At 45.8% G+C, this 24,494-nt stretch overlaps 1 protein-coding gene across 5 annotated transcripts in view; it reads right to left on the reverse strand.

The window, feature by feature from the left end:
- LOC129204920 (uncharacterized) overlaps window positions 1–20,561 on the reverse strand; it is a 62,123-nt gene extending 41,562 nt beyond the window's left edge. For 3 of the 5 annotated variants that reach the window (XM_054821729.1, XM_054821728.1, XM_054821727.1), the window contains exons 1-4: window positions 20,335–20,561; window positions 19,931–20,250; window positions 2,413–2,488; window positions 565–1,055 (exon numbers count right to left, since the gene is read on the reverse strand). In XM_054821729.1, coding sequence (XP_054677704.1) covers window positions 565–1,055; window positions 2,413–2,488; window positions 19,931–20,035 — 672 coding nt within the window. In that variant the 5' untranslated portion in view covers window positions 20,036–20,250; window positions 20,335–20,561. Of the gene's footprint in view, window positions 1–564; window positions 1,056–2,412; window positions 2,489–13,457; window positions 13,627–19,930; window positions 20,251–20,334 lie in introns of all 5 variants that reach the window. The other 2 variants (XM_054821731.1, XM_054821730.1) reach the window with 1 other exon arrangement.
- Between the last annotated feature and the right edge of the window lie 3,933 nt (window positions 20,562–24,494).

Below are 24,494 nucleotides of genomic sequence, written 5' to 3' on the forward strand. Positions count from 1 at the left end.
GTAGAGCAAACTGTAAACAGTTTGTAAAGTGTTAAGAATGTAAAAAGCAGTTTTACACTGCTATAAAATTCCTAGGAGGCATAAAGAGACCTAGACTCAAGGAGATCAACAAGTGTGGAAATACTTATCATCAAGTCTATAACCACTTTCATCACAAAGGTATTCTTTATACACAATTAACTTACTTCTAAGTAAATGGTATGGGTCAGCTCATGGCAGCAGAGGCAACTTGACAAAAATGAACTCCAGTGATTTTGTTCCTGTGTCATGCAATAACCGGACAGTATGCGTGCTGCCTTCCTAATGGGGCTAGCAAGACAACAGCCCAACTGGATCAAGAGCCACTCAAGTAGCAAGAGCTTTACTGCCCAAAGGAAGTATTTATACTTAGGCCTAGTTTATCGTAGACAGACAGCAGAAGTACCAGTTATGCCTCTGAAGACATGATCACAAGAAGCTACCCTATGAATTTACTGAACACTGCCTCAATAACTCTTTTCCGTCTTTGCTTACAACGCCTCCTCTCACGTGATGTTGCTTTCCTCATATGAGGTTCTCCCTTACCTGCTGCATTTTTTCCAGGTCAAGGCTGGGCCTGCTGACCTTATCCCCGTATCCTTGCCGATGTCTCTTACAAGGCATGACTTGCTCAAGGCCCGCCCCAACGCTTGTGAAGATTAAAGGTCTGGAGGCTGGGCTCCGCACCAGGGGCTGGAGTCTCTTGGGAGGGGAGGCACTGAACAGCACGGGGCTTGGGCTGGCGTGCAGGCCATCGGCCTGCTCTGTCACAGGCCGGAAGGACATAGCACACAAGTTCTTCACTTCTTCGTCACTGGAGGAGGTGTTGTTGCTGTCGTTGCAGCAGGCAAGCCTGCTAACCTGGGACCACTTTCGCTTCTCAGCGGCGAACTCTCGGTTGATACGCTCCAGCTCTTCTTCTGAGCTGTGGCGGTCAAGGCTGGCATGGAAGAGGGCCCGAACCTTGCAGCATTGGTTCTCCTGGTTCTGGAGCTGGTTGGTGGCCAGAGGGGTCAAGGTACAATTCCGTCTTCTCTCTAGTGGGAGGACAAGATAGAGGAGTGGCAGAGCAGATCGGCATCTAACACCCTAATAAACTGGGCCTGCTTTCTCCTGAGCTGGTTTTTTTTGGTTTTTTTGGTTTTTTGTTTTTTGTTTTTTTTTTTTTTGTTTTTTTTTTTTTTTTTAACCTCCTCCCAAGTAAATTTCTGAGCTCTTTTCAGCCTTTTTCCCCCCAAGAAGAAACACACACACACACCTCCCCCACCCAGCTTAATACTTCCCTTCGGAAGTTTCCAGAACTTTGTTTAGACCAGACTGATACACATCCCCTTGCAAACTGTCACCTGGAAGTCCAGTTGCCGAGCAAGAACATGGACTTGCCACCCACCTCACCCTCTAAACGTGGAGAAGACATGATCTTGCAGATGTGTTGTTAGGCACTTACCTCCAACTAGAAACATTAAATCCTAGTAACCAGCTCTCAGGGCAGAGGAGGTAAATTAGTTATGTTATTCTAAGCAGCACATCTGTGGCTCAAATAATAGAGATCTGGTTTCTGGAGGTAAAGGTCCTCTTTCTATTACAAGGCTTGCCATATAAGAAAGCTTGCCTTCGGCCATAAGCTGGGTATGCTTTACCTGTTCTGCCGAGCTCTTTCCATGTTAAGCATGTGGAGCAGGGATTTAAATTTCAACAGAACATGTCCTGTGGGTCAGGAATTTAACTTCTGACTTTGCATAAGAATCCACTTGAATTTGGCTAAATTGCAATAAAACACAGGGCATGCAACAAATGACAGAGACTTAGCATAGCTCAAGAAATGCATTTACTGCAGATTTTACCTGCAGCTCTAAGCTGCTTCATACTAGGTCCAAAAACAATATCAGAACACCTCTGTCTCCTCTATGAAAGGTCTTCAGCTAGACTCAAGAATAAGGCTACCCAATAACAACAGTACAGGAGGAAAGGAGCAAGCTAATCAGACAAGTGAGCCCAGGAGAATGAGGAAAGGAAACATCAAAACTGGAAGTGACAAGGAAGAGGAAACCAAAACCAAAGATGACATAGGTGCACAAGCATGGAACAGAAGATAAATTTTTAGTCCCAGCTCTGCTACTGGTGCAATTGTAGACCTTTTCTGCCTCATGTCTGCAGCGCTGTGACCTTAGCATGTGGTTAACAATGTCCGTCTCTGGTAAGAAAAGTGCAACTGCAGCATCTGATAACACCAGCTTCTCCCTGTGAGGTCCCAAAGACTTCAAGGTGACTGAATTAATGCATCTGGCTGTGGTACACTGGGGACAGAGAAGGAGGCACTGCCAAGAGCACAAGTGAAAAGCAAAACAGACTTCAGTTGTAGCAGCCCAGGACCCTCCTGGCTAGTCCCTTTACCTCTGTCGATCTGAGCAAGTTCCTGGTTCTCTCCCTCAGAGTCATCGCTGTCCTCATCACTTGGGGGGTAGGAGATCTAGGGGGCAAGGAGAAAGAAAAGGCTTCATTGTGAACACTGAATGTTGCCCTGCTGCTGCCCAAGCCACTTCCCCCACCCTAGCCCTCTTGTATCTTGCAGGCATCTACCCCGACTAACCGCACATGCCCAGCCATAGCACCTCTCTGTATACACATTCTCATCTCCCAACCTCAAACTCCCATCATATCCTACTTGCAACAACACAAAACACACAGTTTACCACTATTTCCACACAGCCAACTCTTTCCCAAGCACAACAAACATAGCCTGCCCTTAGCTCCCCAGACACACAGCTTATAAACGTCATGGCCTACCACATCTCATGGACAACTGAATCTCCAAAACCCACCACTAAAACAAAGACATAACCTGTCAACAGCACTATCATCTTGCAAGGCACCCACAAATGGAAGTGGCATGTTAATTTTAGCCATCCTGTATATGTACCCACACATCCTCCTTGAAGACACACGCACACGCAAGTCACCAAAGAACAGACTCATCTTGCTTTCCTACACCACAACCATGAAGAATGTAACAGAAATAAAAGAAACAGGATTTCACAGAAATGCAAACAATAACATTATGCTGTCCCGCCAGCACAGAGTCTTACAGTACCACTGAACACCCTTAAATTCTCCAAGAGTAATGACAATTCACATATTTTGTCTATCAGGAATTTTCAGGAACATTTGCTCTGGGCCAGCCAACGGACTTGACCAAACGTCTTGCTGTATACCCAAACACCCACTTATTCTAAACATGTTCTAACACTGAACAAACTTGGTAGTTGCCTCTTGAGATGGGTTGAGAGATCTGAAACCAAGCTTTTGTCAGTCAGATAGATCCCACTGCTACTGAGTTCCCTACGCAGAAGAAACCCTACCTACTGTGTTCCTAAAGTGACATTTGTTCTGCTGCACAGAATATACCTGAAGTTATTAGATCAAACCTCTGAGCTACACAGCTCAGTATGTGTCTCTGCCAATGGCCAAAACCAAATGAGTCAAAGGAAAATGCAATACTTTGAAAGAAACCTTCACAAGAGACATCACTTCAAGATGAGCTTTATTAAAGCCTTTCCTTAGACTTTATTATCTAGAATAACAAGCATTCCCATCATTCTTAGCTGAATCTCACAAGTTACTTGCCCACAACAGAATGCAGTGGCAATAGGTTTCAAAAGATTACATGCTGTGTTTCCATTTTCAAAGCGTCTGATATGCTGTTTGACTTTTATGGAAGATGAGGCAGCATGCAACCATTACATTGATATGGTCCCATTTCACCTCCACCACTGTTCCTAGGGAAACGTCCTTGGAGTGTTTCAGCCTCCCAGAGAGCCAAAAGAGCAACTACACTTAACTAGGCGCCTATGAAAGACACATACAGCTGATGCAGAGAAACAGGAATAGTGGAGAAATTCTGACTGATACTGAATTCAACTGCTATTAAGTCAACACACCTATTTTGTAACCATCCTCCAGGACTGTGTGTGGAGTTTTGTTTCCCCAAAAGCCTGTTGCCATCTTTTTTCCCCTCCTTTTTTAAAGCTACCTTTTGCTCTTCTGTATTTACATTGCCCTTTAAGAAATCAGAAAATATTTTCCTTCCTTGCTAGTCTTTAAACTACTTTCCCAACTGCCAAATGATGAATTTGAAAGTGGAAAGTGGCACAGATTTATCCCCATTGCTGATATTCTTGAAGTAAATGCAGGGGGTTGTTTTTCCCACTGCAACTACAATTTTCTTGTGCATGTTCACACACATGCGTCATTTAATAAAGGCAGCTGGCACTGAGGAACATTGTCAAATTAACAGACTTCTAGTTGTCCCCACAACAGGTATAATACCTTGTTTGTGCCATGGTAGTTCATAGAGGGGACGGCTGACACTGAGGTGCCATTGTGCTAGCTGCTGTTCAGACAGACAGCACTCGTGTCTTCATTACAAAAATTAAGGCTCCAGTTCTAACTCGAGAGGTACTGACCTTAGTCTGTGGCTCATTCCCACATAAAAACCCTTCATTTGGACATGGCAGGGCTTTCAGTGAGGTTTAACAGCTCTGCATGGGAAATGAATCAGCTTCAGTTTTTGTATTATGTACATGTCAATACATGGCATGGTGCTGCTTCCAAAAAAGAGGCAACGACATCTAGCACATGCAGGTCAAAGAGCTACTGTACAATGTCACTGGCTTGAGATGCTTAAGATAGGAGTTGGATTGGAGTCAATGATTGACATATTGAAGGTCTTAGTGTCTACTGGCTTCCAAAATATTCACTCCTCCCTGTACAAGTGCAATTTTGCTAGCCACTAGACACATATGGATAACTCTCCTCTGCTACGTCCTCCCCAGTCCCATAGGCAGCCCAAGACTAATCCCCTGTGAGTTGCCTCAAACACTTCTCTAGAGGCTTTGTTCAGAGCACCTGTGAGAGAAGTCTCTTTCAAACAAGATACTGAGTCTGTGGATTTGGTCCCATAGTATATCCCAAAGAAATTAAAGTGATAGGACAATACAAATGGCTTCATGGAAAAAAAGGAGCTCCCACAGTCTTGCTAATCATCCTCCTCATGCTAGCCACAGAAAAGTACCCACTCACTCTTCTACAATCAACTATGATTTTTATGAGCAATATATCAAGTGCTTTTCAGAATGAAGGCAATTAGAGACACCTATTGAGCCACTCTTCCTGACCCCACCTCTTCTTTCAGAAGAACATACCAGTCACACATTTCTCCCAACATTCAGACTTGGTTTCTCCCATTATTCCCACTGGTTTATTATACCCTTGTTCTAGACAATACCCTCAGAAATTAGAATATTTTCATAATATACATCACAGGCTAACCATAAAAAGCTGTAAAATCCAGCAGTTGTGCATTTTATGCATGAGTGAAGTAAACATTATAAGACTCAGAAGTCACATTGCCTCTCGTGTCCCATGACCTGCACTATCTTTCAGAAGTCCTCTCATGTCTGATTCTGTATTGGTTACATACATGCAAATACCCTCCTGCTTCATCTTCGCATCTTTCAGAGACATCATCATTTTCCCCCCATTTGTCATATAGGACGGTCTTCTATTTTAGTATTGTTACATTCTCTTTTTATTAGTAAATCCTTTCACAAATTATATCCTGGTTGTGGGAACTGGTCTCCCAAGCTTCTATGTATGAGACCCTAGCTCCCATGTTCCCTAACAGAGAACCATCGTTCATAGCAGACTAACCATTCATCTTGCAGAGTTCAAATTTTACATATGAAACTCCTCACTGTAATATACCACTCAGGCAAAGATTAATAGAAGATCAAAAAAAGGACTATCTGTCTGTATGGATAAAAAGAATTTCCAGAAACCATAAAGATATAGGGAATCAAAGACTAATGATCTGACTAGTTGGAGATAAATGCTCTCTCCCTTGACTCTTCTCAGGCTTTAAGAGTAACACTGTCCTCTCTTCAAAAGCATTCCACTAAACACAGCTGTATTGTGTTCAGGCCTCCAGCTTCCCTTGCACAGTCCCTGTCTTGTATTAGGCACAGATTTACTTTTGTTTGAGGCAGCACAGCCTTGTTTACCTCACAAACTCAGAATTGTGGCACTGCAATAACAGAAAATTTTATCTCCATGTCAAAAATCCCACTAGATCATGGCTTCATTCACAGCACACAAATCACAGAACTGTTTAGTCTGGAACAGACCTCTTGGTATCATCTAGCCCAAGCCCCTGCTCAAGCTGAGTCAGCTACAACAGGTTGCCCAGGACTGTGCCCAGTACAGTCTGTACCTTAATATGCAAAGTTAAAGAGAAGGAAATCTCCAATTCACATAGATGTGTGAATGCTTACAAGCCATGGCACAAAACAAGCCAGAAAAGAAAGGATGGATACCTATCCACCCTCCAGTCTTTCTTCAGGAAATGCATCAGATCTGAATTTCAAAGTCAGCACCCTCCTGTTGATGAGGATCTCAGTCTTACACCTGGGTCCTTCATTTCCAGCACCAAACATGCCTTCTGTCAGGCTAAGGACTCTTACCATGCCAGATGGAAACATGGACAAACTTCCCCATGCATTTGATTTTGCATCAATCTCCAGTAAGAAAAGATGGGTTTGTGAAGAATAACCAGATGGTATTTAAGGAGAACTGAGTGTAAAGCTTAATACTTCAAGGGAGATTTACCATGAAAGACAAGCTAACCGATAGAAGAAAAAGCTAGAGACAGAAAAAATATTTGCCTTTCTTGTCACAATGCTGCTTGTGAACTGAGTATGATAACTTGCTGCAGCCAGAACTGCTCAGGTCCAAAAGGGTCTGGTCACCCTGGAACACAAAGTTCCTCTTGGTTTTGCTTACAGAAGAGAAATTAACCTGCTATCATATGATCAAATGTAATTATATTAAGAATCATCTCGCAACTTACAAAAAAGAAGAGAATCTCACTTCTAAGGCAGAACAAATCTCTACCAACAGGCTTCACTTAATGGCTGTACTGTTCTAAAAAACTAAAACACCAACAAGGTAGTTCAGTGCAGTGGAGTGTGTGTGCGCATGAGGAGCGGGTAAGACAAAGATACAACTGACCACAGGCAAACCCCTCGTTCCCAGCTTGAATCAAGAATGCACGCGGGCTGGACTGCATCACTCCCAATCCCCCTCTGGAGGGAGGGAGTTTACCCCCAGGGAGGTGGCTTTCCCAGCAGAGGCCAATGCAGCCTGTGCTCCTGCATATAAAGGTGTTTGTGTCACACGCTCATTCACTTGAGCCCTGGCACTCCAGCAAAGCCCCTTCTGCATGCCCTGGCAAGAGACTTTGCTGAGTTGGTCTCACTCACTGGTTCCTGGCACAAAAGCAGAAAGGGATGAGCAGCTCACCATGACTGATACCTCTGCTATGGGGAACTGATTCCCATTTCTTCAGACTGAAGAAATGAAAACAGTGCTCACTTACCTTCTTCCTGCTGCACTGCCTACAGAGCAGCTGCTAGGGACATTGGCATCCTACAGCACAGGGCTCTGCTGCTGGCTCTTCTTCCCAACTGCTGGGCTTTGGTAAAAACATTTTACTATATTTCCCCACTGTTATTTTTCCAGGTCAACAATTGCTGTAGTTGCCATGGGACACTGCCTGATCTTGAAAGAGGGAGGTGCCATCCTTCCAATTATAAGAAACTCTGAATTAGAGAGAGAGGGAAAACAAGGGAGATTGAGACACTGAAAGGCACTTTTGAACCATGGAACAACATGAAGGAAGGAAGGAAGGAAGGAGTGAGTCAAACAGACCTTCAAATTAACATCTAACTCCTCTCCCATGTTCTCCTTTAAATCTTATTTTGGAGATATTCAGCATTACAGGAACAATTTATGCTAGTAAAAGAGGCTGTATCACTCGCTCTCCTCAAGAAAAGCAGAGTTAGAAATCAGAGGAAAGGTTCAGTTCAGCCTTCAAACATCTACAAGTGAGAGATCCAGACAAGATCTGGGTTTTACAGCTGGGGTCCTTCAAGAGCTAAACTTCCAGCCAGAACAGTCCTAGTTTGGAAAAGCTTTCTAAAGTATTTTTTCTGTTGTTACTATTTTCCTTTTCAATTTTCATAATAGCGCTGCCTCCAAACTCCTCTCCCCCATTTCCTTGCAAATGGCTACAATTCAAACCCAGGGTACATAAACCTTGAACGTTATCCTGCTTGACAGAGCAGCTGTCTGGCTGAGTCAGTGAAAGTGGTGATGGGCCAGTGGGACACAGCACTCCTCAAAGCTGCCCCATGACAAAGACAGCAAAATTCCTATTTTTTTGCAGGAATGCTACACATTTAGTCAGACATGTCATCTTCTGCATGGGTCTAGAGGCTAGTTAACCATCAGTGGTTTCACAGGTTTGAGGGAGGCAGAGGGCCCACAATGTCTTAACAATACAGGTGTCATTTTTGTTGAATGCTTACCTTACACAGGCAAACATGGTGACTGGCAGCTTTCAGGGTGCAAGTGGTGGGAGTCATTAACCAGAGAACACAGAAACTGAGCTTCTGTTCTGCAGAACAATGACTGAACTTGATTTCCAGAGGTGTGGGCTTAAGTTGGGTTACCTAGATCTTGAGAGGAAAACACTAGGCTTGCACAGAACAGCAAAGACACAAGCGATAGGTTGGTGTGGGGAGATGCATGCCTGGTCCTCTTATTGTTTTAAATCTTCTCCCTCATCCTTCTATAATTCCACAAATAAATTAATATGTGTGTTTTGAACGTATTGTTTGCACGGCGCGATTACGTTTATCTACTCTGTACAGCTCCTGGACAGAAGTTACAACCGTGGCCACACCTGACTAGAACTACAGAAATGACAGGGCACTGCCCTAGGCTTTGGGATCATTTGCAAGTGGAATGGATGAGAGGACTCTATGCAGAGACAAGTGCAGCTGGGCTGGCTTCAGTGCTGGAAAGGGGCACAGAGACTGGTCACAATTGAGCTCCACTGTTTTACAACAGCTAGGGATCAGGTCTTAAACACAGGTATCAGGTGAGCCACAGCAATAGCCTTTTCTATTGACTCCTATCCACTATGGGTCTGTTCTCAAAAGCTCTGGGTGACCATTGTTAAAAGAGCAAAACCAAGATCATCTTTTCAAATTCCACTCAAGATAAACCTCCAGAAGGCAGCACTTGCTAAGAGACTACAACAGACTCAGTTCTACCCAGCAGAGACCAATGGTATAGACACCCACGTATATGCACACGCTCCTCCCACCAGCCAAACTTGTGTGGCAACAGAGGACACAAAGGAATGCTAGCAACTAAAATAAGAGACTTTAAAAAGCCTCCTGGGCAGTAGACACCCAGACTGTGGTCCTTAACACTCAAAACACCCCAAATCTTAGAGAACTCCATTCAGTTTATTTATCCTCAAAGCTACTATGAGAACCAGAATATCTCTGTATAAGAATAGCTGCAGTCATGTTTGGGGCTACAATTTAACAGGTCACTATGTTAGAAATTACAGATGACATGAAGTCATTACAGCCCTCACTCAGCAGGTGGATGAAGTCTGGTAACAAAGGTGTTACAACTGAAGTAGAGCCTTTAATCCTCCAGTTTCCTCCTTGCCTTCCTAGACCACTATGTTTTACCAAATAAGAGTGCTGCTGTAGTACAAGAGCCAGGGGAATGCTGCAGCTCCATGCTGCGATAGGTATCATCCTTTATGGTAGCAAGAATTTTTACAAAATTCTCAAAATATCCCTATGTTGTTAGCTTAAGAGGCCAGTTAAGGTTTATAGCTCTTACTATGGTGACAGAAACCATACACTCCTCCAACTCCACTTCTGCCTGTAAGTGAAGCTTCCAGATGTACAACCTCCCAGTAAGTCTCCAGCAAGTCTCCTGCTCTCCTCCCACCACTCAGTACAAATACCCAGCACAGCCTGGCCTCAGCCAGCAGTCGCCTGCATGTGATAGAGCCACACAATAAAGTTCCTCTCCAGCTGTTACTCTACTCATGGCTTTGGTGATGTGATAGAGATTTATGGCTAATTTGTATCCAAGTCTCAAGGATTCTCTTGGAAAACTAGCATCCACCTGCTACCTTTCTCACCCTATGCATGGAGACAGCAAGTTACATACATAGCTCAGAAGGGAATTAGCAAAGAAAACAGTGGTAAAGTGTCAAGAAACACCCATCAGAAAGAAGCAGTAACCTACAAAATGGTTCTGCTGTGAAGAGATCCCTTTGTAAAGGAGGCCAACCCCTCTGACAGCTCACAGCATGGAGCCCTGGCATTCCTCTGGCTCACACCCCACAGGAGCAGTGTTATTCAGCAGTGTTGACACTGCAAAGCACAGCAGTCCAGAAAGACAAGGAGCCTGAAGGATTAAAGACCTTCATTACAAACCCTCATCCACCCTGTGTTAAGATATAGCAACTTAGCTCTATCTGTAATTTACAGCCCATTTGCTGCTGAACCTCAGCTGCAAACACAGACAGATTAAAAGTAGTGCTATTTATCACAGGCTGACAACCTTCTCAGACATAAGGGGAAGAGAGTACAAGGAATACCTAGAACTGGAGAGGCACCTACCGCATAGTTAATCTTATCTGTAATGCATGTACTGAGAGAGGGGAGGATGGGAGATGGCTGCTCACACCAGTGCCAACCATTCCTGCTTAGGCCACAGGGATTTAAATACACTCACACCCCATCCCCACTGGCCTAGCTCAGTTACTATATTGCTCAGATGAAAAGAGGTCCCTTTGCACAGCCCGCCTTCTCTGACTGTTTACAGCAACTCCCCGGCATTGCACGGGTTCCCTCTACCAGGAAGTACAGCTGACGGCAGCTTGCATAAACAACACATCTGGTAACAGTTTTTCCATTCCCTCCTCAAAAAGCCTGGAGAGGGCAACTGCCATTGCCCTGGGATACTTCATTAGCTGAGGAGAAGTTGCCTGTGTTGGGAGACCTCACTCGACACTCACCTCTGCTCAGCCATAAAGCTGCATTAGCCAGATTTGCAAACACAAGGAACAGTGCCTTATAGTCAGGCTGGAAAATGCATTTGGAGCACATGAGACATTTCAGGCTTCTCCTCCTCTAAAAATCCCACATTAACCCTTCTGAGTGCAAGTGGACACGAGCTGTTTCATCTCTATGGATTTACACCAAACTTCTTGTGTTTTATCATGGAGCAAGCCAGTAATATAGGATAATCCTTCAAGACCAGATCTTTGATCCATCTAGTCAGGTATCTTTAAAGTAAGAGTTAGGACCACACAGAAACTTGCAATGGCTCTCACTGCACCAGATCCTTTCATGGTAGGCATTGTGTGATTCCAAGTGATTCCTAGTCAGGAGAATCTGGCCAAAGGGGTGGTCTCTTCACCCCGCACATGTAGAGATGGGCTAGAGATGAGTGACACAGACTAATTTGAATGTTTACTCTCTCCTCCAATATATGAGGCAGAAAGCATGAAATTAAATTAGTAAGAAGCAGGTTCTAAACAAACAACAGGTGATCCTTCAGCAACATGTAGTTAAGGTGTGAAACTTTTTGCCACAGGATGTTCTGGATGCAAAGACCCTGCATAGATTTGGTGAGGGGAAGTGGACAGGTTTAGGTAAAAGTAGTCCACCGGGCTACTAATGCACAGACAGCAGTTCTGTGTCAAGAAGCCCTCAAGAGTGAAGTATGTGCTATTCTTATGGTGTCCCCTAGGTGCCCACCTCTGGCACTTGCAGGAGACAGAATACAGGTGGAAACAGGTCTAACACAGGATGGGTGCTCTTAAGCCCCATACACGGAAGCACAGCACGTGCATTTACTTGCAGTGTCACAACACAAGGGGATGCACAGAATCAAACCTGACTGTTCTTGCCGATCCAACTCACCACAGACAGCTACTGAGACAGCGTCCAAGCACCACATATTAAATCGGCACCCCAAATACCATTTCAGGAGCAAGACAGGGGAAAAGTTGCATTGCACTGCAGCCCTCCGCAAAATACCACCGAGGGGTTTCCCAAGAATGACTTGTTCTGACCAAGCCAGATTAAAGGGTTTTCTATGAACAAAAATATATACACATTGAAGCTGCTGATTTTTTAAGACTCTAAATTATTTCACTTCATATGCTCCACACCAAATACCACTGTGTTCTCCTGTTAATTAGCCATTGGCTAAAGAACTTATTTCTTTGGAATAACCAACTCCTAGGAATAAAGAAAAAATAAAAAAGAAACACACACACAAGAACAGTCTGGCTGCAGACAACTGTCTGGAACAACCACTTGGCTTTGTGTGTAATAACTGGGTGACAGGATATGGAAGGATTATTTTATATTTTCCCAGCTTCCATCCAGACACACTCTCAGCAAACTGGAGGATCTAGCTGCCTGTCTGGCACCTTTCCTCAAGATGAGAAATTCCCTGTTCAATCAAAGGAAGTATTCTTCTCATCTTATGCCCACATAGAGCTTGATGGATTGTGGTCTCTGATACCAAGAAGTAAGGACATCAGTTAAATAAAATATAGCCTGCATCATGGAAAGTGTGACCTCATTAGGAAGGGCTAAGATGAGACAGATTTCTGAACAAAATGAGTGCAAGAGGATAGGATCTTTATGCCATCAGCAACTTGAATTTTGTGTTCTCCTTGAAATCAGTGGCTCAAAACCATGTTTGTAAGCCTGTCAAATCAATTAATCAGCTACCCAAGGCCAATCAATAGTTTGTTCCCGAGAAATGTCAGAAACCAAGGTCTGTCTACTCTCATTGTGGACATTAATTAATATTGAGGTATTTGGGAGTATTTTACCCAGGCATCTCCTGTCCTTTCATAAATCTAAATTCAGATTCATTTACCTTGCAGTCAGGCAACAAACCTCAGGTCAACCCATCACTGAAATGGGAGACATGACTAAAACAACCTCCTCAGGGTGCTTAGACTCTGGCACTGGTTTCCTCTTTTCCCCAGAAGGTGTTTCCAGCCCTGAACTCTTAGGTCTCCTCATATGGGCTGATGCTGGAACAAGAGTTGGGAGGTAATCCCAGGCAAAGCTGTAAAGAGCTTTGCTCAGGTGTTTGCTGGGTACGACGACCAACCAACCCAGTCACGAGTCCCACACAACGGCAGCTCATTTGAGGAAAAGAATCAATAGCCTCACACTCTACCAAGCCCAAGTGATACCTCCCCAGGTTTCACCACATCTCCTCACTGACAACACTCATTTAAAAGGTGCATGCCAGTGGGGCATATGCATCAATCCCCATTTCACCCTCCATGAAGCTATCAAAGCTGGACTAGAGAGGCAACCATGTGAGCTCTTCACATGATGAACCCACACAAGGGTACTCTGCTGTAGCATTCCCATTCTGCTACGGCTGTCTCAGAGAGACTAGCAGAAGTTCACCTGGCCCAGCACTTGGTGTGCTGCAGTAATTACTGAGGAGGAAAAGAGACTACTCACCATGTAAGATCTGCTCCCTCGGCCTCAGCCAGCTCCTGAGATGCCCCAGCCTCAAAATGCCTGTCCTACAACTGAACAATTCAGTCTGATGTATATACTGAGGTACACATGGAGGCCAGGTCAATGTCCAAACAGACCAGCCCGCAGCAGGAAGGAGGTTATACTGGGTCTGAAAAGCAAGAACAACATAGCAAGAGAGGGGAGAAATGCCCAAAGGCACCCTGAGCTGTCCACCCCCAAGGAGTGACCAAGCTGGTCCAAAAGAAACCAGACTTCTTTCAACTGTGTTTCACCTGTGTGCTATGTCCCCACAGCTTGGGCAGGCCCGTGCCCAGACTGGCATGGAGACAGCTCTGCATAGGTTGCATTGGGCCATACATCCTTCACATCAACTTTTAGGCCTGGGTCACAGCTGAGTTCGTACCACACAGGGAGTGCTTTCTGTGCAGATAAAGGTCACAACTAATTGGCTTTTCTCTAAATCCTTGCCTGGGTGTTCATGCTGAGCAGTTGTGGGTGGTGCTGGTGCCTATTCAAAAACAGCTTAGCTGGCTGACTCTGCTGGCCAACGGTGGCAGGAGGACAAACAGGCTCTGCCCACAACCACGTACAACAGTTACTGCAGCAGAAAACAGCCCTGAGCCCACACATACCTGTGATGCTGGTTGCTAGGAAGAGTTGGGACACCTGGCAACCCAAATCCCACTGAACAGGAGAACAGGGGCTACAGATAAATGTGTGGAGGTAGGAGGGGTTGGTGCTGCCTACACTGCAGGTGGGAGCATGTTTCCCACTGAAAAGGGAACACAGCCCTTGGTTCCCATACTGAGGCAACCCAACAACACTTCTGTGGCACCAGGCATGCTCCAGGAACAGCCAGAGAAGCTGGCCAGACTGACATGCTACAGCAGAGTGGTGCCCTGCCTACCTACCACTCCACAGAGATGTCCTAAGTGGATGCTAGCCCTGCTTTTTACTTTAAGAAAAGGTGAGCCCACTGTTTCAAAAGAGCCATAATTAAAATAAATTATGACCTGGGTCTGCTTTCTATTTCACTTCAACTGTAAGCTATGTTCCTGCAGTAGGAAAACTTCTAGCATCCTAAACAGTGCAACATAAATTTAGGAGCTTTAAGACAGTGCATGACAGCAGGAAGTGAAGTAGAACTGCACTGTCCAGCAAACCAAAAAGGATTAACCTGTTTTCACTGAAATGCAAAAGTTAAATACATAGTATTACATTTTCAGAATTCAATTTTTCATTCAAATAAAAATCAAGAATTGGGAAATACAAGGAAAAGTAATTAGATTTCTTTGTGACACTGAGGGGGGATTTTTTTTTTTTTATCTAGCCCATATTTTCATATCTGTCATGAACAAGGCCAGCAGAGAAAATGTCTCACTGAACTATCCCTATGTCAATGAACTTCCAATTTTGCTGTATTTGCAGTATCTGTAATTTGTCTGAAGTCCCACTCTCTGGATTTAAGTCATTACAGGAGATTATCAATGCTGGATGTCTGCATAGCAAAAAGTGACATCCCTTGAAGATTCGGACCTTAGAAGCCAAGTAGAAAGAATTGCAAACTTCTTATTTTACAATGCCTCAGGCAGAAGTCTCAAAAACTTAAGGTATCTGAGCAGCTGGGATTGCCTGTTCTATTCTTTGCCTTGGCTAAGTATCTATCACAGCATTTCTAACCCATTAACACAATTTTAGTACAAATTATTGCAAACCTAACTTCAGGCATATTCATAGATACTCCAGTAACCAAAACTATACTTGCATACTTACACTCATGCAAGTGCTTGTTCACCTCCTGAGTGAGATCAGGACAAACCAGGAGCATCTAATATTACCAGGAGGGAAAGCAAAGCTCCAATGTAAAACAGAGTCCTCTAGCGCTAAAGGAATGAACCTGTTTGGTGGGATGTGCTGAAAAATCCATGAAGGAGAGAAAACCTTCACACATCACAGGAGACAGATGAAGCTAAGTTTTCACTGTGCCAAACTATCTTCAGCCAGCCTGAAGACCAGTGCCTGACTGAGCACATGACAAGCAGTCAACCCAAAGAAAGAAGGAAATCAATCTGTCCTCATTCATACAAAGAATGAGCCTTAACATGGATCTTTGAAAGCACGCCCACTGTGCATCAATAATAACGCTACTTCACTCTCTTCTGCTCTGAGGAGAAAAAATTTAAATAACACACTCCTGGCTCTGTTGAATAACCAGCTACCATCAGGACAGTGACTCAGAAGTCAAGCCTGAGGTTCACTTTGCACAGCCAACTGAACCCTCTTCATATAGGAAGCATCAGGATGATTCCCAGTCGCTTGCCACAGCCAGCCAGCCAGCCCAGAGTCTCATAGCTGACTTTGGATGCAGATGCCAGCATAAGATAAGTGACATGACTTACTCATCCCCAGAACTGTGTATGCACACATACAAGCTGCAAGGGTACGTGAAGAGAGCTGACACAGTGGCTTTGTTATTGCCTAGTCCACAGCTCCCTTGTAAGCAAGCATAAAGCTAAAATTATGTAGCAGAGAAATGCAGTTTCTATGTCACCAGAACAGACTCACATATGACTTAATGTCATTGATTGACATTAAGGAAATGACAAACATGTCTTAATTACCTCTGCCCAGGACAAAAAGGAATATGCCAAGTACATAAGTAATTTAACAACTTTTGTTGATTAGAACATCAATTATATCACCTCCAAAGTTGGTTGTGTCGACAGCAAAGTTGGAATGGAATTGCCACCCTTAAGTGCTCAGATTTCTTCAGCTACATGTTCCAGCCAGTTAATTTTTTAACACACCACAATCCAACTGTTTCATTCCGATAACACCTAGGGCCACTAATTAAGGGCTTAGTTTGATTGGCAATGCACAGACTTGTTCCAACCAGATGTTCTCTGCCCCAAGGAGCTTGCTTGCAAGCAAAGCTTAGAAAATAGACACCTACACTTTAGCCACTACACAAATATGCAAGGGCACAAGAGTTGAAGAGGGATTTGGAAGAAATGCATTTGTGTGAGAAACCCCTACCCCAAGTTGCAGGGATGAACAAGAAGTTTCATTTATAGAGAGCTCACCGAGTCGGTTGGAAAGTACTTATAAGGGCTCAATATCAGTACTCCATCACATAAACCCACATGCAACCCCAGGATATGCATTTTCAAAGCTCCTTGAACAATTTGACTTACAGTTCAGGAAGAGCTTCTCAGGGCTACCAGTCCAAAACTATGAAAGAAAATAGTAAGAAAAACTGTACTAGACTGTGATACTGGACAACCAACAAATAATTCAGGCCTTGAGTTACAGGCCACTCACTTTCCTTATTTGAAGCATTTCACTACAGTACGGGACAGCCCCCTGTTCCCACTCTTCTCTTGGCCCACAGAGTCTGCTCTGGAACAGACCCAGTTGCCAGCTGTTATCAAAGATGAACCCTAACCTGTAAAGTCAGATCTGCTTTTGGCTCCCAATTTCGGACAGCCAGCCAAAAACTGGAGGTTTCTGCATCTGGCCTAATCTCTAGCAAATAACACCAGACCATTGAAGCAAGAGGTGGAACAACAGGCTGAGAGGCACAAGGCTCCAATTCACAAGCCTTTCTTGGGTTTAGCCACAGCAGCTGAAGGACTCTAAGCCAATGGGCTGGACTATGAACTGCAACAGCTCAGGAGTGGACACGCTACCACTGAGCTAACCCTGCTACAGGGGCACGAGCGTCCAGTGGGGAGACAGCAAAGTCAGCAGGACTAGTCTTCCAAGGCTAAAGCAAATTTGAACCCTAACTACCACACTTCACAGCCCAACCACCCTTACCAGAAACAGCTGGCAGCACATACTAACCCAACAGCAGGTGAAGTGTCAGTCAATCCCTCTCGTCATTATGGTGACTTCTGGTGAAAGTGCAATAAAGGGACACTAACTTCCTGAGCAACACCAGCAGAAACCAGCAGACCTCTTGAGCCAAAGCCCTCTGAGCAGCCTTAGTTGTCAACCACCTAAAGACCAACTTTAAGAGGGGGAAGATAAAAAACCCAAACAGAAAAGTCCCTTACAGCAGCACCTAAAGCTTATTTCCTGGATTCACTTACAGGAGGCAATGGCAGCCTCTCAGGTTCTCCAAATGGAGGAAGGTTAGGAGGACCTATGGCAGCCACACTAAACCAATTCAGGATACAAAGTACCAAAAGGAATCTTCACAGCAGGCAGAAATTTCATCCTGAAAAGATTACCAAAGCTTGCATGCCAATCCAAGGTTGGTCAAATCTCCCAAGCTTACAATTTACCCAAGGACACTCTCCCGGGACTTTGCCTAATGGCAGTACTGTTTCAAGCTAGAAACATAACAGCAGCTTGTTTTCCCTTGAATTTGGGAGCTTCCAACAACAGTCATAAAGAGCAAAAGCAAGTGGATAATGAAGGAGAAGGACAGCCAAGCACACTGGTTTTAAAGCTCAGAAAGCTCTTGATTTGGGTGGTGGATGCTGATCAGTTCTTAGTCTATCCAAATTAGTTGCTCAATCTCCACTTACACTACTACAGACCTGATTTTATGCTCACACCTAACTTTTCCCTAGGTTTCAATGACAGCAGACTGGACCTTTTAAATAATGCATGTACCACACATGCCCAAACACACACAGACCTGCAGACAGACCAGTGTAAGGAAGTTGAAAAGACAGAAGTCCTGTATATGCCTGGCAGCCCCACATCATCTGAGGGCAGTAGAAGGAGATGGTACAGGACACTTGGCCTCATCATGTGGTCCACGCACAGTGCAGCCACAGGAAGCTCCCACACCACTCACAACACCCATCCCGTGTCCACACCTGCAAGGAGATCTGGCCCAACACTTAAGAGAATACTGCATGCTCTGTTAAGCAATTAGTATGCTTGTAGGATGCTCAACCAAGACCAGGCAGCTGCACATGGTCCCCAAAGGCCTACAAAACATATATAAACCCAGAGTTTGAAAGCCTGGCTTTCTGCCCATACACATGTATACCAGTCATTGTACCACTCCCCACGGCATGCTGCAACGCTACCTCTGATGGCCTTGCAAGAAACAGTTGCAAGCTTAAGTCTCTCTTCTCTATTGAGCCTGCAAAAATGCAGACCACCTGTTTGCAGCACAAAAGCTTGGCACTAATATGAACAAAATGGCTGCAGATACCCACTCCTGTGGGTTTTCCAGCATGCCTCCAAGCATCCTGAAAGCTCCATCCAAAGATTCTCATGGTTTCACAACCTGAGGCTCCACGAGACAAACAATAAAGCTAAAGGAGGCAATTCTAGCCACAAGGCCCAGAAACAGTGTTCAAAAGAAATCCCCCACTGCCTCTGCCAAGATATTCCGCACTGAATACATCCACTACAACCTTATTTTATTTCCAAAAATAAAATCTAATCCTGCCTCCCTCAAGAGCCACAGAGTGTGCAGTCCCTGCAGGAAGAAGAACATGGACACAGCAAACTTTGAGGAAACATCAGCACTGTTTCTAACAAAGTTGCCATCAGCCTGTCCAGAGTGACTGCGCAGAAGTGCAGCCACACAGCAATCCGCCTCTGTGTAACACATACAAAAGACTCCACTAGAGTCTGGTATACGGATCCCCAGCCCCCAACTCAGGCAATGAGGGCTGCTACTTTTCCCAGATCCCTTCTTTGATTTGGGGCCAGGCACTACACTTCTCACAGTATTGATGCCAATCCAGAGTAACTCTGCTGATTTCAGCAAGTATCCCTCGGTTCATAACACTTTTGCCAAATCAGGATCTGGTGATTTTTTGTAAGCAACTCATCATGACTCCATTTTTATCCCATGGCATATGGCTCAAAAATTTCTCCTTGCATTTGGCAGGAAGGGCTTAGATACTTCTTATCCTAAATCTGTGATCCTCGATTTTCTTTTGAACACTAAGAAAGGATGTAAGCAGAGTTCGGAAAGCCATGGGTCAATGCAGTGAGCCAGACTGCAAACTTCAGCTCAGATTCCAGTCTTCAAGACCAGAAGGGAGAGAAATGCAAATAACAAGCTGGAAGGCATATTAGGCAAACCATGTTTGTACATTACCTAGCACACTGGGGTTCTAGCCAGGTGAGGGCTGGGAGACAACAGACTGCACACATACAAAGGTAACTAGACAGGCAAATGCCTATGTAGCTAAATGTGAACCCCATTAAAAGTAAATACTTCTAAAGAACAGATAGATACATCTGCCTTTATCCACTTTTCTGTATTACCTATTGAGTTGTGCAGGGTAACTCAGAGCAAAGGAACAGGATTTTAATAACAGAAATACAGCCTAGGCCAGCTCCTACTGAGCACACTGGCTGAGAGGAAACTGGCCCAGCATAATAAACACTGCAAGTTACTAGCGTCTCAAGGCCCCGTTATTAGTTACCTGAAGGGTGCAAAAAACAACCGAAAGAAAAGCAGCTGTTCTTACCTTTAGCTGGAAAGGTTGAATTTCGTTCAAACTCTGGTTCCTGAGCTTTTTGGTGAGGATCTTCAGCATGGTACAAATCCGAGGAGCAAAGAAAGGGTTAAGCATACACACACGCACGCATCTACATCTGCCGAGCCGCTGCTGCTACGCTTGGAGGAGCTCCGCAAAGCTTGCATCCAGCACCCCCAGGTACACGGCGGCGGGGGTGAGGGGAGCAAGGCTCCGGACAGCTCGCTTCCAGCTGTGCCCCTCTCTCCTCTGCCACCGCACTGTCCTACAGCCCTCCGCGGGGGGAAGGAGTGGGAATCCCCTTCCAAAGCCTAAAAAAAAAAAATAAATAAATACCAAACTTCCTTTGCTTTCCACCCCCCTCCCCGGTTACGCTTCAGAAAGGAGGGAGGTACCAGCTGGCAGCGTGCTGCAAGGGACAAGAGACATTCAGCGCAGTGTTTATTGAAGGACGGCAGAGCTCCCTAGCCGAGGCCCCGGGCTCCGCTCATGGCAGCGCTCCCGCTTGCCCCGTCAGCCGCGACGCCGGCGGCCCCAGGCGGGCATCGCGCCCCGCTGCCGTCGGGCGCCACCGCCACCCGGAGCTCCCGCACCGCTGCAGCCACCCCGCGCCCCTGCTCGCGACGGGAAACTTGTAACAAACGGCGCGGCAGCCGCGGCGCCCATTGGCCGGACGGGGCGGGACGGGGCGGGACGGGGCGGGGCCTCCGCTTAAAGGGGCCCCGCCGGCGTGACCGCTGGTGCCTGCTCCTGAGGCCCGGAGGGTGCCCGAGGGGCTGGAGCACGCCTGCTGCGATGCCACCGGCGGCCCGTCCCAAGAGGCGTTCCCCGAGGTCCCCGACGTAGGTGGGCTCCGCTCAGGACGTAGCAGACTGACAACTGTGCTGTATCCTGGCTCGCAGCCTGCTCAGCCCAGGAGGGTAACAGGATGCCGTGACCTATCAGTCCTGTCCCGATTCTGAGCACTGACCCACAGGGAGGGCTCCCGTATCCCATCTCGAGTCCCTTGAGCCACCCAGGGAGCTTGCGAAGGGCCTGCAGCAGCAAGGAAACTCCCCACCACCTTTTCTCACTGGAAATGCAAGCGCAGGGCCGGGATGGTACTGGCTTCTGCTGCACCAGCTGCCCTCAGGTATGAGCAAGGTGCTCCATTTCTGTGGCCCGTCCTCCCACACCTCCCTGGCAAAACAGTCGGGAAAGTTATCAGGGATTGACTGATATGCTCCCAGCTGCTTTGAACCCACAGGAAGCCACCGACAGGTTTGCCAGCAGTAACAACACAGGGCTTTCACCTACTGCCAACTCCATGCCAGTGATCAACTCCCCATGTCTAGGTGAAAGGTCCCTTTTGCCCATTACCAGTCCTGCGGGGCCAGCAGTGCCTTTGGTCCCAACCTTCCTCCTGGGACAAGTTCGGAACCGCTCAGGAGGTCTCTGCTTGCGTACAAATTCCAGAGGAGCACGGGCTGGTTAACGTATCAGTTCCCCATTCTCAGCCAGCACGCCTGTAACGAGATAAGGAAAGAGCACTTATAAAATGCTGACTGTGGAAAAGAAAGAGAACATCTTTGCTGCAGGGGAAAGGGCCTCAGTTCAGCTCCAGTTAGCTCTTTTTCTTGAAGGAGTACAACAGGCAGAGTCTGAGCCAGAAAACGTTTCTGCTTTTCAGATAGTGCCTTCTTAGAAGATGCCTGCAGTAGGAAACGATCTCATCTATTAAATCATACTTGCTCTGTGAGTTCTGCATTCACACTGTGGACTTATTTTCACCTGGTTTCCCCCAGTTCATACCAAATGGAAATCAACATCCAATTTTATGATTCTAAATCACCATATGTTGTTCTAGATACTTCTGGTTTCCTTACTGCATGAATACAGGAAGACAGCTAATGGTGCACGTTATCAGACGCTAGTCTAGCATCCTGCCTCCAATAGGAGACAGTAAAATGCCAGATGAAAGCAGAACTCTGCAATAATACATCTAATGTTAGGTAAGAATTATTCCTGATCCCTAACCAATAATCAAGGTACATTCCAAAGCCTGACAACTGAGAGTCTCTTACCCTGGTGAACATCACTTAAGAAGATTCTTTTTTTTCATATAAAACCAAATTCCCCAGACCTTTATTCATTCCCTATTCTGGCTCTGGAGCTGCTGGCTTTCCTTGTAATGGTCTGTAAGATATGACCTATAAACCACGGTCAGCTTAAACTACTGGGTATGATTGCTTTCCCATATTTGAGCTCTCCAGGTTCAAGCATTGGGAGCAGCACATGCCAGGGCCCAGTTGTTTGTCTCAGGACGGACAAAGCTGAAAAAGCTCCCTGAAACAGAGAAGAGCAGAACCTGCCACCCCACCTGCAACACCTCACAGCCTTTAGCTGATCTCATACCACCCCACTAAGCGTGAAACAGCAGCAGTGACCACAGCCTGATGGTGGGTTCATGCTAGGCTGCCTAACCTTCTCCTGGGACAATGCTGCCAATGACAAGTGCCTAAAGCAAGTGCCAACGAGGCTTTGTATTGGAACTTGTGATATGACAGAAACTAGTACTATAATTCCTTGTATTAACTCTGCTTCTGCAACCTTTGCCTACATGTGTTTCAGCAGGTACCTGCAGAGCACCTATTTCTTTCTTGCCTTGTATTTCATAAAACCAGAATAGCCAGGAACACCAACTTTGGGTACACCCAGGTCTTTTGGCGGTCAAGTTATACACACCTGCTCCCAGGTTTTCTCAGACCACATAGCCATGAGCACCTCTGTGTTCCAGCAGGCTCAGGAGAAACTCACACTCTCAGGTTCCTCCCCACCTAAGCTTGCACCTCGCACTGCTAAAGTACCATGGCCTCTCTCTTGCTCCACTGCCACAATGCCAGGAGCAACTGATTGACAGATCACAAGCTCTTCATTGATCCACAGCATCCAGCATCTCCTCTGAATGAGGCACAGCGACACACTGCTGTAACCAGTGACAAGCAATTTAGCAGACCCCCAGAAGAAGCCCTTGCAGAAAGCAGAGCTGCAACTTACTGCTCCAACTCTTGCCTTATGTGATCCCTGCCCTGAGGATGAGGCTTGACATGCTAGATGAGTTCCCAGTAGATGACAAGTCATGCTGCTGCATTATATACTGGAAAGAAAGCTTCCTGTGAGGTCTGGAGGTGTTGCTTCTCCACACACATACAGGTTGCAGAACACTACCAAGTAATTTCTATCCAAGGACAGCAAAATATTTTCCAGGGGTAAGTAATAGTATTATTTCCAAAGGAGAAAACTAAGACAGAGGAAGGTTACTTGACTTTCTGAAGGTCACTGAGGAAAGCTGTGGAAGATCCAAGAACAGAAGTGGTATCTCCTGGTCTCTAGCTGTATGGTCCCAAACTGTAATCTAGCCTGTTACTAGATCACACTGCTGGAGCTATGCAAGATTCAGTGCTTTCACTTCCCAAGCATCTCATGTGATCGCTTTGCTTTGGTTTTTGTTCCTGTGGGTTTCTCACCCCTGGACTTTTGATCTGCCTACTGGGTTCAAACCAAATCCAAATCTCAAACCTAGTCAAAGAGGCCAAGTTTCCTCTGGCCACATGATAAAAACATGAAAAATGCATTGCATATCATTTATGGTAAGCCCACAAGCCTGCTCCAGCATTGCTTGAAGATCTGTTTAAATTCCTCATGGCCAAACCAGGAGCAGAAGGGAAGCAAGTGACAAGCTTCCCCTGCAAGAACACATGGCATTGTGGAGACAGGGAGAGGGCAGGGGGCTGTGAGCTGAGCCAGGATCCTGGTTCACTTCCACAATACCCATGTGTTCCTGCCTGCTGCTGCAATGGGCAATACATCCCTGGAGAACTGCCTTAGCTCTTGGTACACCACATCTTTTCCCTCCAAGACATTCCTCTGTGGGAATCCTAGCCAAACAGTACTGCAGGGGAGACAGGCAGCAGGGGTGAAGGCAATGCAGAGAGGATTAGTTTAATGCACAGATTCCCTGAGCTGTGTTTCCCATTGTGCCCAGAGGACAATCTAACACCTTCTGCAGCTTATCCTGCCCAGGGTGTACCACTGACATTGCAAGATGCAAGAACAGGAATGTGTGTGGGTACAGAAGGCCCCATTAGGCAGGCCTGGCCAAGCCTTCTCATAAGGAAAGAGATGCTATTTTCACCCTTTGAAGTCACCAGGGGATTTTCTCGGCCCACCTTGCACATGAACTGCTCTTCTCCTTCCCTTTCCCACACACTGCCCTGTGCCGTAGCAGGATCGCACTGCATCTGTGCGGCCGCCGGTCTGAACATCCTGATGTACAAGGCAAAAAAAAACTGCCAGGGAAGAGGTTCAAGTGCCATCTATTGGGGATCTCCCCTCATTACACCAAGGGAGACAGAGCTGGAAAAAACACATCTGTACCCTCTCACTTATGACCCTAAATGGGTGATATCCGAGACAGACACTGGAGCTACAGCCAGTGCTGGGCACAGAAGGAGCATCTGTCTGCCAAGGGCAATGCTAAAAGCAAGGCACAAGCAGGATGAAAGCTGAGCCTAGA

Source organism: Grus americana, chromosome 3, assembly GCF_028858705.1.
Source record: "Grus americana isolate bGruAme1 chromosome 3, bGruAme1.mat, whole genome shotgun sequence".
Classification (NCBI taxonomy): domain Eukaryota; kingdom Metazoa; phylum Chordata; class Aves; order Gruiformes; family Gruidae; genus Grus; species Grus americana.